General features: G+C 36.8%; 1 protein-coding gene across 8 annotated transcripts in view; it reads left to right on the forward strand.

The window, feature by feature from the left end:
* Positions 1 to 336: 336 nt before the first annotated feature.
* Positions 337 to 14,817, forward strand: part of LOC107686444 (V-type proton ATPase 116 kDa subunit a-like) — a 19,984-nt gene continuing 5,503 nt past the window's right edge. For 3 of the 8 annotated variants that reach the window (XM_016483440.1, XM_016483445.1, XM_016483446.1), the window contains exons 1-14: positions 337 to 1,067; positions 2,087 to 2,165; positions 2,545 to 2,642; positions 5,847 to 5,984; positions 6,847 to 6,944; positions 7,051 to 7,177; positions 7,408 to 7,490; positions 8,272 to 8,365; positions 8,537 to 8,749; positions 9,923 to 10,073; positions 10,656 to 10,795; positions 10,919 to 11,076; positions 11,871 to 11,961; positions 12,102 to 12,220. In XM_016483440.1, the coding sequence (XP_016338926.1) occupies positions 951 to 1,067; positions 2,087 to 2,165; positions 2,545 to 2,642; positions 5,847 to 5,984; positions 6,847 to 6,944; positions 7,051 to 7,177; positions 7,408 to 7,490; positions 8,272 to 8,365; positions 8,537 to 8,749; positions 9,923 to 10,073; positions 10,656 to 10,795; positions 10,919 to 11,076; positions 11,871 to 11,961; positions 12,102 to 12,220 (1,706 nt within the window). In that variant the 5' untranslated portion in view covers positions 337 to 950. Of the gene's footprint in view, positions 1,068 to 2,062; positions 2,166 to 2,544; positions 2,643 to 5,846; positions 5,985 to 6,846; positions 6,945 to 7,050; positions 7,178 to 7,407; positions 7,491 to 8,271; positions 8,366 to 8,536; positions 8,750 to 9,922; positions 10,074 to 10,655; positions 10,796 to 10,918; positions 11,077 to 11,870; positions 11,962 to 12,101; positions 12,221 to 14,817 lie in introns of all 8 variants that reach the window. The other 5 variants (XM_016483441.1, XM_016483442.1, XM_016483443.1 and 2 more) reach the window with 5 other exon arrangements.

Raw genomic sequence — 14,817 nt, forward strand, 5'->3', positions numbered from 1 at the left:
TAAAAGTATAATGAAATAAGGTGTTAAATACTCGAATTTTTCGTTTATTTTTTTATATGTTATGTTTATTGAATTAATATTAATTTCTTTATATTTATTCAGTTTTTAAATCACTCCGTAGGCATGGAGGCTAATTGCAGAACTTAAAAAAAAAAGGTGAAGTTGTGAATGTGTTTTATTTTGTTAAATGGTCTGTAGTCTTTTGTGAATTCACATTATCATACAAATATATATATATATATATATATATATATATATATATTCATGCTATGTTTCTATTTTTAAAAACTTTTTAAAAAATGTCTGTAAGTGCTAAATAGAAGAAAGGGGGATTTGCTAACAAAGTATCTGGCAACCCACGGGCGCAATCTGTACACCGGCAGGGTTTGTGCTTTACGGGAGTGATCTTTTTATTATGCGATCTATTTAAACACCAAGCCTTCATTGTACATGTACGTTTTTAAGGCTACATAGCGTTTAGCTGTTTGTTTGGCAACATCCCTTCAAGTAGCCTTTAATTTCTTACGTTATTTCTGTCGTTTCAATGGCAAGACGGCAATTAAAGGTACAGACGCCTATCGATTATTATTGTCCTGCCTGCTAGGTAAAACACAGTGAATATTAACGTTACCTCTGCAGCTTATTTTGTAGTATTTGCATAATCTGCATGATAATGCTGCGAATACTCACTAGGTTGCTAAAAATAGCATTTATAGGTTAATGATTTTCGGGACAGTTTAATCTCATCCTGGCTCAATCAGACATCAAATCTTCAATAATTCATAATGCGCGCTAACAAGTCAGTTTATAGTCAAATGGAAATGTATTGAGATCGAATTTTTGTGTTGAATACTTGCCGCTCGCGGCAGGTTGGTCGCGCTGTATTAAAGTGAATCGCAAAGGCCAGAGGCGGATTGAGTGATCAAGGTGGCCGAGAGAGGAGACAGAAGATGGGCTCGGGCTTTCGGAGTGAGGAGATGTGTCTGGCGCAGCTGTTCCTGCAGTCCGGCTCGGCGTACGACTGCATCCGCGAACTCGGAGAAATGGGGCTGGTTGAATTTCGAGATGTAAGTTTGAACTCAACGGGTGTGTATCAAATCCTAGTGAGCTGCCTAGCTAGACAGCATTTCTGGGGCATCATAGGCGCGTTGATGCGTGCACCTGATGCCCCAAAAATGCTGTCTAGGTAGATTTTGAGCCACAGCTTGAGTTCTCAGGGCAGATTGAAGTAAATTGAGCGTAAATTATCGGCATTACCTGGCAAGCCATGTTTGTTTGCTGCGTGTCGCTTATAGGTGTGAAACGGATTTAATTAAATGCATGTTGAATCTCATGTTTAAGTGTGCACATTTTGTCCTGGTCATACAGGGAGGCTGATGTATGCCAGCCAGGTTAATGTCCTGGTTAACGCTGAGCTGGATCAATTGCTTGCTTGAAAAATAGAGCAAGTCTGTTTAAAAGCCTGTGTTTTCTATTCACCCTGAGGTTGTTTGACACTCATTAACAACTTCATGAGCTATGTATGTGTTGGTCACATATGTGTGTGTGACCTACTGTTTAGGTTGGCATCAGTAAGGGCAGCTGACAAATCAATTTTGAGATTTTGTTGGACAGTTTTCTATAAATTAAATTTTTATGCATGCAGCATACATTTAAAATGAATACAAAATGTTGGACCAGTCACAGGTCCTATGCCTTGTTGTTATTGTTAACTAAACTATTAAAAGTCATTATCAACTGAAGTGAAGCTAGAATAAAATAAAATATAAATATAAGTGCTTGAAATATAGTGCATGAGTCTTATAAACCAGTTTTATGGTGATTCTATGTTGATTTTTGTCCTTTTTGACGCTGTAAGCTCCATTCCTCATTTATTGCAGTGACAAAGCTGTCAGTCGACTTTACATGAGGAGACTAACGTCTGTTGATCAGCCAAGCAGACCCGATTATTATGCAATGCTGAAATCTGAACAATGACCAAATATCATCTGATTAATGTAATGCCCACAGCCTTGTCTTGTTGTCTCTCGATTGTAATATGTTGTTGTGTCAAACATACAAGTCATAATCTGATGACCTGTTCCAGCTGAACCCCAGCATCAGCTCCTTCCAGCGCCGCTTCGTCAGTGAGATCAAGAGATGTGAGGAGATGGAGAGGATTCTGGGTAAGAGATCTCTTTATTGAACACTCTGTAAATTTGAGGTCAAGCCTAAACCTCTCCTGCTGAGGATCTTTGAACTTCAAAATCTGGTGCTAAATATTAGCTACAATTACTTTCTTCATTTTGCGATACGTTTCCATCTTAGCCTTAGAGGTATGTTACACAGACAACAAAGTCAGAATCAAAAGATCAAAAATAGTATAATTACAATGCAGTTTTGCTGGAGTAACATAAGAAACAAGCACAGAACAGACTGTTTTTGTACATTAGAATAGACTTTGTTCTGATGTGATTGCATTGTTATGCTTCTCTCACTGTTATGTTTCTGTGTGCTCTTGAATCAATGTTTAAAACTTAATTTCTTTGTTTCCATCACCTATAGGGTATCTGCTGAGGGAAATCAGGAAGGCTAATCTTGCAGTGCCAGAGACTGAAGTCCCTCCTGTTGCTCCTGCACCCAAAAATGTTTTAGAAATCATGGTAGGTGCTGAGATATACTGATATTGGCTGCTTTAGTAAGCAAGGTAAATGTGCCAAACAGACTTTTTCTAGTTTCCATAAATACTGTCTTGGGTCTGAGTTCTCTTTAAGCAAATTTAAAGGGATAGTTTACCCAAAAAAATGAAAATTCTGTCATTCATTACTCACCCTCATGTCGTTTCAAACCTGTAAGACCTTGGTTCATCTTCAGAACACAAATTAAGATATTTTTTATGAAATCCGAGAGCTCTCTGACCCTGCATAGACAGCAATGCAACTACCACATTCAAGGTCCAGAAATGTAGTAAGGACATCGTTAAAATAGTCCATGTGACATCAGTGGTTCAACCTTAATTTTATGAAGCTACGAGAATATTTTTGTGCACAAAGAAAACAAAAATAAGGACTTTATTCAACAATTTCTTCTTTTCCGTGTCAGTCTTTGACACGCGCTCACAAGAGTATAGTGAAAGATTTCCCCTCGCAGGTTTTTCACACAAATTTGCCGCATTGACCAACGGAAAGCCGCTGGGTTTGAAAGTGATTTCTGTGTGAGTTGAATTTCATACATTTTACATTTACATTTAGTCATTTAGCAGACGCTTTTATCCAAAGCAACTTACAAATGATGACAATGGAAGCAATCAAAACCAACAAAAGAGCAATAATATGCAAGTGCTATGATAAGTCTCGGTTAGCCTAATGCAGGACACGTAGCAAGTTTTTTTTTTATATATATTTATAATAAATAAAAAGAAAACAAGTAGATACAATAGAAAAAGAATAGGGAACGCTAGTGTTAGAGGGTCTTTTTTATAATAAAACGAAAAGTAGATAGAATAGAGAAAGCTAGTGTTAGAGGCCTTTTTAAAAGAAAACAAGCAGTTAGAAAATAAATAGAGAGTGCAAGTGTTAGAGAGTTTTTTTTTTAATAAAAAAGAAAACAAATAGATAAAATAGAATTACAATAGAGAGTGCTAGAGTTAGAGGGTCAAATATAGATGGAAGAGATGTGTTTTTAGCTGTTTCTTGAAGATGGCTAAGGACTCAGCTGCTCGAATTGAGTTGGGCAGGTCATTCCACCAGGAGGGAACAGTTAAAGGGTTAGTTCACCCAAAAATGAAAATTCTGTCATTAATTACTCACCCTCGTGTCGTTTCAAACCCGTAAGACCTTCGTTCATCTTCGGAACACAGATTAAGATATTTTTGATGGAATCTACTGTCAGACCCTGCATAGACAGCAACGCAACTGAAATGTTCAACAAGTCCAGAAACGTAGCAAGGAGATCTGTAAAATAATCCATGTGACATCAGGGGTACGAGAATACTTTTTGGGCGCAAAAGAAAAAAGAACGACTTTATTCAACTATTTTTTTTCTTTTGCGCACAAAAAGTATTCTCGTAGCTTCGTATAATTGCGGATGAACCCCTGATGTCACATGGATTATTTTACAGATCTCCTTGCTACGTTTCTGGACTTGGGAACATTTCAGTTGCATTGCTGTCTATGCAGGTTCTGACAGCTCTCAGATTCCATCAAAAATATCTTAATTTGTGTTCTGAAGATGAACGAAGGTCTTACGGGTTTGGAACGACATGAGGGTGAGTAATTAATGACAGCATTTTCATTTTTGGGTGAACTAACCCTTTAATGTAAAAGTCTGTGAGAGTGATTTTGTGCCTCATACATCGCTACACTATTGACAATTACTAGTGGACCTTTTCTGCAACAACAACAGTAAATGTAGAGCAGCAGAGTACTGTTTACAGCTACTCTGGAATTTTGTGGGTGAAATCCAGTCATTTAATAGAAATCCGGGCAATTTCACTTTATGGTGAAACATTTCCCCACACAGTTTTCAGAAGTTCAGTTTGGCTTGAAAGTGACTTCTAGTTGAGTTGTGCTTCATACATCACACTACACTACTGACAATTGACTCTTCACAGAGAGTTTGACTGACAGGCGATCTGACCAATCATAATGTCGAATCTGCCATTTTGTCCAACAAACTTGAAAAATGGTGTGTATTGACGTCTTTTCTTGGTTGAAACAAGACACCTTTTGATGTTCATTCATGTTATTTTGTGCTATAACTAGTAAAAAAGAATAGATGATCGGTTCACGTTCTACTTGAACTGAGGCGCTACAGCGATCTGTCACGACACATTAAAGAGCCACAAAACAGCATCTATTGTTTGAATTTCTTAAAAAGGAAACAATTTGAAAGCTGAGACTTTTTCATACCAAAAGTTAACTTGCTATGTCTGACGGCATGTTGTCAGTTTACTCTTTTCTCCGCGATGTATTTTTCACTGAGTGAGAACATGTGTGGTGTGAGCACAATGGCTTGTCGAACATAGCAAAAGTTACAAAGGGGCTCGGGTCTTTGCGAAGGGTCAATTGACAATGGACTTTTTCTGCCTACAAAATTTTGCCGAAATTTCGCAAATGTAGAGCAGCAGAGTACTACTTAGTGTTGCTTTACGTAATTTCGTGGATGAAATTAAGTAATTTCAGTAGGAGGAAACTTCACGTTTAATTTGGCTTGAAAGTGACTTATGTGAGTTGTGTTTCTTACATCGCACTATTGACAATATACAATGGACATTTTATTGTGGGTGCAAATTTAACCCACATTTCAGACCTTTTTATTGTGAGTGTAAGTTTCTTTAATGTGATGCTCCTTGAAAAATTGCAGCAAGTATTACATCATATAACCGATGTTTGTGTGTAAAGGGTATTGAAGGTTATAGACCCCTAAACGAGAAGAAAATTCCCTCCCATGCAGTTTTAGTCAATTACAGTGTATATATTTTTGGCCTGATGGCCATGTGCTCCATGGTTTGTGGTAATTGATTGTATATGAGAACTCCAGTTCTCAGCGTCAAGACCCAGTGTTGGTAATTGACCGTGTCAAGTTGCCTAGAGTGATTGATTGTGTACAATGTGGGAGAGAAAGCTTTCTGTGAATGGGGGAATTGATTATGCATGGTGGATTCATCATGTGTGGCTTTGCTTTATAGTAGTACACTCATAATTACACTCATTTTTTTTTTTATTGTGTTAAGTATTGTTTTGGATAATGTTGTGCTGAGTTTTGTTGACTGGTGTGTGTCTCGTTTTGAAGGCATTTATAAATATTGAATGTGTAAGTGTGATGTGTTTTAACATCACTGATGGAAGGTCATTGGCTGTTGTCAGGAGCAACTGCAGAGGCTGGAGGTGGAGCTCAGCGAGGTGGCCAAGAATAAAGAGAAGCTCCAGCGGAACCTGCTGGAACTGACGGAGTACACGCACATACTGAGAATCACACACACGTTCATGCACAGCCGCTCCAGGGTGAGTCTCCATTCACCAGTAGTAATGTGGCCTGTGTGACATGATGTATAGTGACTTAAACTACTGTAATTGTGAGCGTACTGTGAGCAAATGCACCAAAGCTTTTGGTACTCTGGGAGTCACATGACATTTATGGTGCTTATGATGGAGAAACATACAAGCCACATTTTCTGGGACCAGATCAGCTTGGATCCAACCATATGTTTGTCTTATTTGCCACGGTTAGCTTTCTTTTGTAAAAAAAATGTAGGCCTAATGTTGACCAGTGGTTGACTAGTTCCATTATCTTTAAAGTAGCATGCCAGATATCATATATTAAATTTACTGATGGCAATTGAAATGCTCAAAAATTGCAGAAATTATTATATATATATATATATATATATATTTGATATAATACAATTTAAAAGCAAATAGATGAACAAAATAGCTGAAATTTATCATTTTTAAATTATTATTTAAATAACATAAATTGTGTAGAATTCACTAAAATGTAATATAATACAATTTGAAAACAAAGGACTTGAACAAAATTTGCTGACATTTTGGGAAAAAAAAAAAGTTTAACCAAAATTGCTAAGGTCTTTAAAATATTTGTAAATATTATCTGTTGACATAACTGTTGTTATATTTTGGAATGAACACAATCATATATTCTTTCATATATTCAGTCAAATGGACACATTTATCAGCCAATGCTAATAATGGCCAAATTTTGGCTGATTATTAGATTTAGCTTATATATTCGTCAATCACATATTATTGTTAATAGAAACCTTCTGTTTGATGATTGCAATCTGTAGCTCTCAGATATTTGTTAAATCTTAATTGATTATGTGAATGTGGATGTGTCTGAGTTTAGCATGAAGCCCTGGGCCCTCAGTATGAGGAGTTCCCGTCTCTGGAGACTGAATCAGTGACAGGCTGCACCAGCATGCAGAGACTGGGCGCCAAACTCGGGTGAGTCGCAAAGACCCTCTAACTTACATCTTTTAAGCAGATCAGTTTGTCTCGGTCTACATCCACACCGCTGTGACCTTACGTGCGTGTGATGTTTGTGTTTCAGGTTTATCTCAGGGTTGATTCAGCGGGTGAAAGTGGAGGCGTTTGAGCGCATGCTTTGGCGCGTCTGTAAAGGTTACACCATCCTCAGCTACGCAGAAGTGGACGAGAGCCTGGCCGATCTGGACACGGTATGCAAACTTCGTGTGTAAATGAGGATGCTGAGATCCACCAGCAAAGTGCTTTTTAATGGCTGTAGTTATATTCAAATGGTTTGGTTTAACAGAATATGCTGCATGGTGTGAACATGCCTCTGTGTTTGTTTCACAGTTTTAGATCATAGCCGTCTGCTGCTGCTAGAGCGTGCTAATGTATTCAGAGCTTGTTTACGGAGAGTCTGTCTCGTGTTTATGTGCTACAGGGGGAGATCAGTAAGAACGTAGTGTTCCTCATCTCCTTTTGGGGCGACCAGATTGGGCAGAAGGTTCAAAAAATTTGCGACTGGTAAGTGAAAGCCTTGATGTTGATTCTTTTTATTTTACATTTTTAGGGGCTGTTCGCACACATTCACGTTTGTGCATATTTTCAGAACTATTTGTTAGTTGCTTTATATTTTAAGCTTAACATTAATATAGTATTTAACATAATTCTTAACATAAGTCTGTCAAGTCTGTAATTAGTAATTACATTCAAGTAAGTATTAAAAATAATGCCATTAAAAAAATTAAAACATTGCCTCCTGAAATTATTTTTTGTGTGGATCTATTAATTTTCTTCTACATTATATTAAAATCAAACTCATACATACAGTGACTTCAATACACTTTTTCTATGATGAGCAATTTCTGAATTCAAATTCTTTTTTTTTTTTTCTTTTTTTTTTGTGGCATTGAGTCTGAAAGTTTGTGGTGATTCAACTGTCCTGATATTATAATAAAGAAAAATGCCTGTATTTTGGCATAATCTATTACTATTATTTCTTAGGAAAAAAACAAACAAATATGATTTGTTTATATTTTAAAAACTTTTGTCTGCTAAAACATCAAGTCATGCGGTGCGACCAACATGCAGAAGAAAACCGGTCAAAAGTCTCTTAACATATCAAATCTTTTTGAAACACTGGAAACAATAAGGTGCTATGGAACAACTAAAGACATCCTTTTGAAGTATATGCCCACTGACCATTATTGAAAACAAAATTAAGTTTTTTGCAGATGGCATATGTGAACATGTTCTGTCCCTAAGTCTGTCTGTCATATTGAATGTTGTTTTATGGTTTCCACAGTTACCACTGTCATCTCTACCCCCACCCTGAAACAGATGAGGAAAGGGCCGATGTGATGGACAGCTTGAGGACACGCATCCAAGACTTACAAAACGTACGTCTTCTGCTTCTCCGAGTGCCTTCAGAGTCTCCTTATGGGTTTGATTATTGGTTTGTCCTCTGCAAAATAATGCTGACGTTACCGCATTCACTGGAGGATTGGCATAATTATTTGATCCTGCTATGTCATAATTAAAACGTTAATGAAGCGATGTTTGCGCATTAGGTTTTGCACCGCACCGAGGATTACTTGAAACAGGTCTTGCATAAGGCGTCTGAGTCAGCGCACTCGTGGGTGCTGCAAGTGAAGAAGATGAAAGCCATCTATCACATCCTTAACCTCTGCAGCTTTGACGTCACCAACAAGTGTCTCATCGCTGAAGTGTGGTGTCCGGTCAGCGATCTGGCGAACCTGAGGAGGGCATTGGAGGAGGGCTCAGTGAGTAAAATCTTTCTCATTACACGCTAGTCTGATTTGATCCAACTACTGACGTATGAGAAGCAATTAAGAAGTTTTAATGTGCCTTCGAGACAATTACACAATCTGAGATAAGTGCTGTAACTGTAGCATCTTTAAAAAGAATAGTTCACCCAAAAAAGAAATTTTGCTGACAATGTACTCACCCTCAGGCCATTCAAGATGTAGATGAGTTGTAGATGTCTTCATCAGAACAGATTTGGAGAAATGTAGCATTACATCACTTGTTCACCAATGGATCCTCTGCAGTGAATGGGTGCCGTCAGAATGAGAGTCCAAACAGCTGATAAAAACATCACAATAATCCACAAGTAATCCACACCACTCCAGTTCATCAGTTAATGTCTATTAACTTCAAACTGTGGCTTCCAGCAAAATGCAAGTCCTCTATAATTTTGCTTTCTTAGTTGAAAAAGTTGTCTCGTCTGAATCAGGAGAGAAATATGCACAGATCAAGCACAGTTTGCAAGCGAAAATTCAATTCAAGTTTATTCAATTCAAGTTTATTTGTATAGCGCCTTTTCACGATACAAATCGTTGCAAAGCAACTTTACAGCAAATTAAGTTCCTACAATATTTAGTGGTAGCTTATCAGTGGTGACTGTCAGTTAATGTACATATGGCAGAAATGTACGGAAAAATCAATTAAAGACGGAATCAAACAGACGATGAACACTATTAACAGCAATTATTATATGATGCACTTCAAACAGTTCTAAACTAATATGTGGGTGGATTTTGATGTGAGAGGAGGACAACGGGATGGACTTTTCCACTAGAGGAAGCGTTAATATATGGATTATGGACTATATTTTGATTAGAAGCAATGGTTTAAAGTTAAAATGGCTTAATGATGGATTTATTTCTTACAAACACACAGCTTTTCATTTCATAAGACATTAACTGATGGACTGGAGTGGTGTAGATCACTTGTGGATTATTGTGACGTTTTTATCAGCTGTCTGGACTCTCATTCTGACGGCACCCATTCACTGCAGAGGATCCATTGGTGAGCAAGTGATGTAATGATAAGTTTCTTCAAATCTGATCCAATAAAAGAATGACTTGAGGGCGAGTGAATTTTTAAGCAAATTTTCATTTTTGGGAGATGTATTCCTTTAATTTTCTTAATAGAGAAAAGGTGATGCCACCGTCCCTTCCTTTGTGAACCGTATCCCAAGCAGTGACACTCCGCCGACACTTTTGAGGAGCAACAAGTTTACCTCAGGCTTCCAGAGTATAGTGGAAGCGTATGGAGTGGGCGACTACAGGGAGGCCAACCCAGGTGAGTGCAGAACACCAACTATTATTCACAACCTTAATGAGAAGCTACTAGGCTTACACTGGAAATTAGTAAAAGCAATAGTTCACCCAAAAATGAAAATTTTGTCTTTATTTACTCACCCTCATGTTGTTCCAAAACTATAAGACTTTCATCTGTGGAGCACAGAACAAGATATTTTGAAGAATGTTCATGCTGCTCTTTTCAGTACAATAAAAGCAGTGACTAGAGGCTGTCAGGCTCCATAAAGTGTTCCATATGGTTCACCTTTAGCCATACACTACCATTTAAAAATACAATAAAAACAGATATTGTGAAATATTATTACAATTTAAAATAACTCTTTTCTATTTGTATATATTTTGAAATGTAATTTATTCCTGTGATCAAAGCTGAATTTTCAGCACCATTCCTCCAGTCTTCAGTGTCACATGACCCTTCAGAAATCAATCTAATATGCTGATTTGCTGCTCGAGAAACATTTGTCATTATTATCAATGCTGAAAACAGTTGTGCTACTTAATATTCATGATTTTCAGATTGTTAATGAATTTAGTTTTTTATTTTTCTTTCCTTCCCTCACAGCTCCTTATACCATTATCACTTTTCCCTTCCTGTTTGCGGTGATGTTCGGAGATCTTGGTCATGGTTCAGTCATGACTCTCTTTGCTTTGTGGATGGTGTTGACTGAGAAGGACCACAAGCGAAGACAACCAGGAAATGAGGTCAGAGTTGTAACGAAATTGAATTAAACTACAATTAACCATGGTCTAGCATTGAGCTATTGTGATAATGCTGATCCAAATATGTCATTTTTTGTTTCTGATTAAATGATTGTCTCTGTTCAGATCTGGACAACCTTTTTTGATGGGCGGTACATAATACTGATGATGGGATTATTCTCCATATACACTGGACTCATTTATAATGACTGTTTCTCCAAATCCCTCAACATCTTTGGCTCAGCCTGGAGCGTCAAGGCCATGTTCACACAGCAGGAGTGGACGTAAGACACAAAACGCACTTTTTAGGGTCCAAGCACTGATAGTTATAGCGCCACCAGCTGGCAGCCGGAAGTGTGGTACTAAAACACCTTGAGAAAAATCCTTTTGTATTTACCTGCTTAAATGCCATTGCTTTCCCATCATAGTGCTTGGGCCCGTCATTTCAGCTTGCAGCTATAATTCCATTTTTATTTTATTTAAAGGGTTAGTTCACCCAAAAATGAAAATTCTGTCATTTATTACTCACCCTCATGTCGTTCTAAACCTGTAAGACCTCCGTTCATCTTCGGAACACAAATTAAGATATTTTTCATGGATTCTGAGAGCTCTCTGACCCTCCCATAGACAGCAATGTAATTACCACGATCAAGGTCCAGAAACGTAGCAAGGACATCGTTAAAATAATCCATGTGACATCAGGGGCTCAACCGTAATTTTACGAAGCTACGAGAATACTTTTTGTACGCAAAGAAAACAAAAATAACGACTTTATTCAACAATTCGTCTCCTCCGTGTCACCCTTGTGCCATTTTAGAGAGTATCCACTGAACGCAAACAGCGTATGCTATTCTGTGTCAGCTGCGTCACACGGATACGCTGTTTTCATTCAAATCAAAGCGTAAACAACGTAGAAAACGTATCTGTATTACGTTCAGTGGATATTCTCCAAAATGGCACCAGGGTGCCGAGGGAGGAGACGAATTGTTGAATAAAGTCGTTATTTTTGTTTTCTTTGCTTTAAGGATCCACAATAATTATTGTACGCTATTGTTTTCCTCCTTTTACTCTGGCACAGAAATGAAACTCTACAAACAAATGCTTTACTCACCTTGGATCCCAACGTTTCCGGTGTTTTCTCTGGACCTTATCTGTTGGGCATTGATCCAGTGAGTGCACACTCTCTGAAGATTTATGAAGCACATTTCTGTGGGTGGAAGCCACATCCTGAAATGATACATTACTGCTCCGAGTAATTCACTGATATTGGTTTCAGAGCTCTAATTTGTCGTGTTCGATTGACCTGTAGATTTGGAACATGGCCGTGAATCGCCTGACCTTCCTCAACTCCTACAAGATGAAGATGTCTGTGATCATTGGAGTCATCCACATGACCTTTGGGGTGGTGCTCAGTGTCTTCAACCACTTGTGAGTGAGCATCAGATTATTTAGGTCTTGGTATATGTGTAATGGTGAAGGCTCTATTACTAATTATTACACGAAGAAGTGATTTAGCACAGGGGTTTTCAAACTGGGGTCTGAGGAATGTTTTTTTTTTTGTATCATTGCGATACGGCTATAGTTTTGAATGGTATAGTTTTTATTGATGTATTGTTTTCATTTTTTAATTTGTTTTTATTTTGATATTTTCTGTTCTTTAATTTTATTTTAAAGTTTAGTGTTTCTAAATATCTGTTTATTGATATGTCGGATTAGTTTTATTTTTTATATTTTCCACTCATTTGGATTTTAATTTTTGATTTTAGTGAATTTGTTGTGTGTTTCTGCACTTTTTATTTTTTATATTTTATATATATTTTTTATATATGTCTATATAGTTTTTATTAATTTTTGTTTCAGTTTAAGTTATTTTAGTACATCACATTAAACTAAATTAAAATGAGAAATGTTGAATGTAGCTAAAACAAAATAATACATTTTACTTTATTTCAGTAAGCATTTCTTTTATTTCAAGTAGCAATTTTTGTATGATTTTAGTTCCAGTCAACTATAATAACCCATAATAATAAAAAAAATATTGATTTAATATTGATTTATGTATATTTATACATTTGTTTAAAGATATTTTACAGACATATTGATTTATAAATGTATTTATAATTTATTTATAAATAAAATGTTATAAATAAAAATTTTTACTTATTTGTTTTTAAATTAAATATGTTTAGTAGTTTAGTGTAATCATTTTTAACATTTACAGCATTTACATATTATTATTGTTTCATTCTACTTTAAAAAATCTGGTCAGAAATCATGAGATTAATCGTGATTAACAGTAAGAAATAAATACCCAAAGTGCATATAGTGTTACAAGACAATCTTAGTGCTCATCTCTTCTTTCTTGTGATGTACATGTTGTATGTACATGTCCTATCGTTTTATTTTTTCATATAATCTTTTAATCATTTGCTTTGGATTCATGATTTAAAATGCAATTTAGTTTTAGAAACAGTTTTGTGTTTTATATATATATTTCTGTTCATACTTCGCACAGTATAAATAGATATTTACACATGAAAAGTTCCATATAAAAGCATTCTGCGTGACTCACATAAAAAATTATTAGAAGCACATGAGCCCAATTGTGCATAATTTATCCTTACTCAAATACTCTCTGCATTAAAGAGGTGGGTGACGTTTTTTTTTTTTTCTAGGCTTGATTGTGTTTATGGGGTGCAGTCTAACAGTCTAGTGTTAATGCTTCATTTGAAAAAAATTAATTATTTTTCACATAATTTACCTTTATTCTACACCGCTCTGTCCCTTCTCTGATAAACACTCCGATATCTGATTGGTTAGCTAGCCAAGTGTGTTGTGATAAGCTAAACCGCCAGTGCGCGTCTAAATGTCTCGCCTCTCGCCTCAGAATGCGCTCCAGTTGTATTGTAAACAATGGTGTCATCAATATTGCTTATCAATTTGAGCCTGAATGAGACCCAGAGAATATTAGTGAAGAGGATCGCACAGAACCTGAGCAAGCACGGCCCTTACAGGACGTTTCAGAATGGTATGTTTTTTGTTTGTTGTTGTCGCATACTTTTAGATACGCTGTTAATTGTAAATGCTACAGCTTATGTTAGCTTCTACTATACGGTTTTATCCTGATTAAAGCTTTAATACAGCAGAATACATGATTGCGTTGTAGCATTTTTGTAACAGTAAGAAGTGTTTGCCAGCAAGTATTGCTCGTTACCACAGCAACTGCGTGTCTCGTAGCTATGTGAAAAATATCAGTCTGTCTTTACCACTGATCTATAATATAATAGTCATTATATATAAATCAGTGGTCTTTACACATAAAGTGTATAATTGGAACACTTCATTGATGGAGCTGATGATCTGAATGAGAGAGATGCAGAGCGTGTGCAGACTGCAGAGCAGGGGACGCGAGGAACAGTATTAAAGGTCCCATATTGCCAAAACTGAAATTTCCTGGCTTTTTTCACGATTACTGAGGTCTAGGGGCTATTTAACTACCATATAAGTTTCAAAACAGTCAGTCCACAGTCAAATTCACACAGCCTGCTTAAAGTTCTAGCTATTTTTCATGAACCGTTGTGACTTCCGTAAAAAGTTGACGTCAGAACTACACAGGCACCACCTTCAGTCACCACCCGAGCACTGCCCACAGTCCCACTCTCCTTTTGCCAAACCCCCAGACAACATCGCGTCCATGCTTTTGCTGAGCAAGGACAACACCGAAACATGTCGAAAAGGTTAACTTTAACCACGAAACCAGATCAGCCGACCTGTAACGTTACACTCTCACTCAAAGGATGGACGATCTGACAGGATTGTTACTATGAGGTGGATCACATCTAACCTGTATAGTAAAGACAAAATCACCGTGTCTATCTAGTCATGATGAAGATGTATATACATTTCAATTTCAGCAGGCAACTATTTTTACAGCTACATTATTGTTCCAGCCACAATTAATCACAACAATGTATATACAATTACAAATGATTATATATAAATCGTCAGTTTGTTGTTTTACACAC

Source organism: Sinocyclocheilus anshuiensis, unplaced genomic scaffold (assembly GCF_001515605.1).
Source record: "Sinocyclocheilus anshuiensis isolate Anshui unplaced genomic scaffold, SAMN03320099.WGS_v1.1 scaffold838, whole genome shotgun sequence".
Taxonomy (NCBI): domain Eukaryota; kingdom Metazoa; phylum Chordata; class Actinopteri; order Cypriniformes; family Cyprinidae; genus Sinocyclocheilus; species Sinocyclocheilus anshuiensis.